Source organism: Gossypium arboreum, chromosome 8, assembly GCF_025698485.1.
Source record: "Gossypium arboreum isolate Shixiya-1 chromosome 8, ASM2569848v2, whole genome shotgun sequence".
Lineage (NCBI taxonomy): Eukaryota > Viridiplantae > Streptophyta > Magnoliopsida > Malvales > Malvaceae > Gossypium > Gossypium arboreum.
The window spans coordinates 27,377,155-27,380,848 of NC_069077.1; the positions used below are offsets into that span (position 1 = coordinate 27,377,155).

Here is a 3,694-nt window from a genome sequence, read left to right on the forward strand (position 1 = left end):
AAGGGGTGGTAAGATAGGGGGAAAACTACTAAAAGATCGCCCCAAGAAAGAAAGATAATGAGGTGAACAATACGAGTAGTTATAATTCAAAAGCAATTACGATTAGTCACTCCAAAGTAACTACAGTTAGGCAACAGGATTCCCAAAAGCAGGGATCTGGTTCGAGACAAAATTCTGAAAAGGTCTCATTTACGCCTATCCCGGTGACGTATCGGGAGCTTTATCAAAGTTTATTTAATGCGTATGCAATAGCTCCTTTTCATTTGAAACCACTGCAACCCCCATATCCCAAATGGTACGATGCAAACGCCAAATGTGAATACCATGCAAGGATATCGGGGCATTCAATCGAAAATTGCACTGGCTTTAAAAAAGCAGTGGAAAGACTGATCAAGATGGGGGTCTTAAAATTTGATGACACCCCTAGTACAGAGAACCCGTTGCCAAACCATGGTGATCAAGGGGTAAATGCAATTGGGGAAACTGGAATGAGAAGGATTAAAGAGGACGTGGCCGAGGTAAGAATGCCGATGAAAGTAATCTAGGAAGAAATGGTGAAAAGAGAGATGATAATCTCTGGAGAAAGAAATAAAGGAGTGAGGGACTATTGCAAGTTCCATGCAGAAGAAGGACACGAGATCCGGGAATGTGATGAGTTTAAGGCTTTGATACAAAGCCTTATAGATAATAACGAGCTGGAATTTTATGAAGCTGGCTTAGATAAAGGACATGTATGCCAATTAGAAGGTGAACCAAAGAATCAAAGAATCAACCAGCCAATGATCATTATTTCTATACCAAGGAATAATGAAGTTGAGACACAAATAACGCCGAAAGTCATTATTCACAAACCCGTTTCCTTTCCTTATAAGGATAACAAGAGAGTACCCTGGAATTATGACTACAATGTGACGATATCGGAGAGAGAAGATATAGCAAATACTTCTAAGGAGGCTCAAGTTGAAGGATCCTACACACGTAGTAGGAAGCGTTATGATGCAAAAGGCATCAGAGTTGAGCCTATGAAAGTGAAAGCCTTTGACGTTGAGAAGGAGAATAGGGCTGAGGTACTTGTTAATGAACCAGTGAAGGAAGAAGAAGCTAGAGAGTTTCTAAAATTCCTGAAACACAGTGAGTATAGCATGGTTGAACAATTGCACAAACAACCAGCTCGTATATCAGTGTTGGCTTTACTTCTGAGTTTAGAGGTACATCGTGAACCATTAATGAAGGTGCTCAACGAGACTTACGTTACTAATGATATATCCGTCAACAAGTTGGATCAATTGGTTAGTAACATAAGTGCTGACAACTTCATTTATTTCAATGATGATGAAATCCCACCTGGTGGCATGGGATCAGCTAAAGCTTTGCACATCACCACTCGCTGCAAAGGATATACATTGCTGAGTGTACTTATTGATAATGGGTCAGCCTTAAATGTCCTACCATTGTCCACATTGAACAGATTGCCCATAGATAGTTCTCACATGAAAACATGCCATAATGTAGTGAGAGTATTCGATGGCACGGAAAGAAATGTCATGGGAAAAATTGATATCCCCTTGTTGATCGAGCCAAATGTGTATGAGGTAGACTTTTTAGTGATGGACATCAAGCCCTCTTATAATTTCTTGTTGGGGAGGCCTTGGATACATTCGGCAGGAGCGGTGCCCTCATCTTTGCACCAAAAATTGAAGCTAGTAACAAATGGACGGCTGGTCACCATAAATGTAGAAGAGAACATCATAGCAGCAGTCACCAGTGACGCACCCTATGTAGAGGCAAACGAGGAGGCCGTTGAATATTCTTTTTGCTCCTTAGAATTCGTTAATGCAACATTTATTTCAGAGGGTAATGAGGTGCCGGTGCCTAAGATATCTAGAACTACAAGAATGGATTTGTAGATGACAGTAGGGAAAGGAGCCTTACCAAGAAAAGGATTGGGAAGATATCTCCAATGAGGGATTCAAGTTTCAGAATTAAAGGAGAAAAGAGACCATTTTGGCTTGGGTTTCAGGCCAGATCATAGGCAGAGGAGGAAGGAAATAGAGAAACGTCAAGAAAGAAGAAGTGCGCGTTTAAGTGGAAGAGAAGTAGAGTGGGAATCAATAACGTTCCCTCCTATATCCCAGACCTTTATATCAGGAGGGATAATTCACCCTAAGAAAGGATTGCTCGAAAAAAGAAGTCATCATATCAATGCTGTATATAATGAAGAGTCTGAACAAAGAAACGTTGAGGGCATTCGCCCTTACGAACCAGGAAGCTCTTTAAACAATTGGATTGCAGAAGAACTTCCTGTATTTTTTAAAGATTTTTTAGAGTAATTTTCAGAACACTCTTGTTGCTCTAGAGCCTAAGAGTAATAAGATTTCATTTGTAAAATAGGCTCATGTTCAGATATTTGTATCTCAATAAAACACGACTTTTGTTATCAATTCGAGTGAATATTCTTTTATACTGATTAATATTCTTTTGACCTTTTTTAAAATTCTTTCAATTTTTTCATTTCATACATAACACATAAATAAACATTCTTAAAATTCATTCATTTTTTGTACATTCTTTCGTACCCCGTAGGTCCCTAGATATCAATGACATGAGCACTGATACTACAAATCCTGAATTCTCTTTTGAGCAAGAAATGTGTTTAGAAGAACTTTAGGATTTTGAAGATAACAGGGATTGTGATGTGTCTCTAGATCTGTTGAGAATGGTGAAATAAGAGGAAAAACAAATCCTACCCCGAGAAAAAGAGGCAATAGAGAATGTAGCCTTGGAGGAAGGAAAAGAGGTGAAAATTGGGACAGATATTGCAAAGGAAACGAGACAAGGTCTTGTTGAACTACTACATGAATTCAAAGATATCTTTGCATGGTCATATGAGGATATGCCGGGGTTGAATACTGATATCGTGGTATATTGTCTCCCCATAAGACAAGATAGCAAGCCAGTCCAACAAAAATTGCGAAAGATAAGGCCTGATATTGTGCTGAAAATAAAAGATAAAGTCAAGAAGCAGTTTGATGCTGGATTCCTACAAGAGGTTAAGTACTCAGAATGGGTGGCTAACATTGTGCCTGTCCCTAAGAAGGATGGCAAGGTACGGATGTGTGTTGATTACAGAGATTTGAACAAAGGTAGCCCAAAGGAAAACTTTTCTTTACCGCACATCGACACTTTGGTGGACAATACAGCAGGATATTCATTGTTTTCCTTTATGGATGGCTTCTCAGGGTACAATCAGATAAAAATGCATCCTAAGGACATGGATAAAACCACCTTTATAACATTGTGGGGCACCTTTTGTTACAAGGTAATGCCCTTCGGGCTGAAGAATGCAGGGGCAACATACCAAAGGGCTATGGTGACCTTATTCCATGATATGATGCACAAGGAGATTGAGGTGTATGTTGATGACATGATTGCCAAATCTCGAATAGAGACGGAGCATATTGAAGTCTTGAGGAAATTGTTCCTGAGACTGAAGAAGTTTTAGTTAAAGCTTAATCTGGCAAAGTGCATCTTCGAAGCTAGGTCAGGGAAATTATTGGGCTTTGTGGTTAGCGAAGAGGGAATAGAAGTTGACTCAGACAAGGTTAGAGCCATACGAGAATTGCCTCCACCACGTAATCAGAAGGAAGTTCGGGGTTTTCTCGGAAGGTTGAATTATATCGCTCGGTTTATTTCA

At 39.6% G+C, this 3,694-nt stretch overlaps 1 protein-coding gene across 1 annotated transcript; it reads left to right on the forward strand.

Annotated features, from left to right (window-relative positions):
- The first annotated feature begins 551 nt into the window (after nt 1-551).
- On the forward strand, nt 552-1,907 carry LOC128296597 (uncharacterized). The gene has a single exon (XM_053032030.1). It carries the CDS (start codon nt 552-554, stop codon nt 1,905-1,907), a length of 1,356 nt encoding a protein of 451 aa, XP_052887990.1.
- Nucleotides 1,908-3,694: the final 1,787 nt, after the last annotated feature.

What these genes read in the sequence shown, in the direction of transcription:
- LOC128296597 (XM_053032030.1), top strand. Translation starts at nt 552, where the DNA reads ATGGTGAAAAGAGAGATGATAATCTCTGGAGAAAGAAATAAAGGAGTG.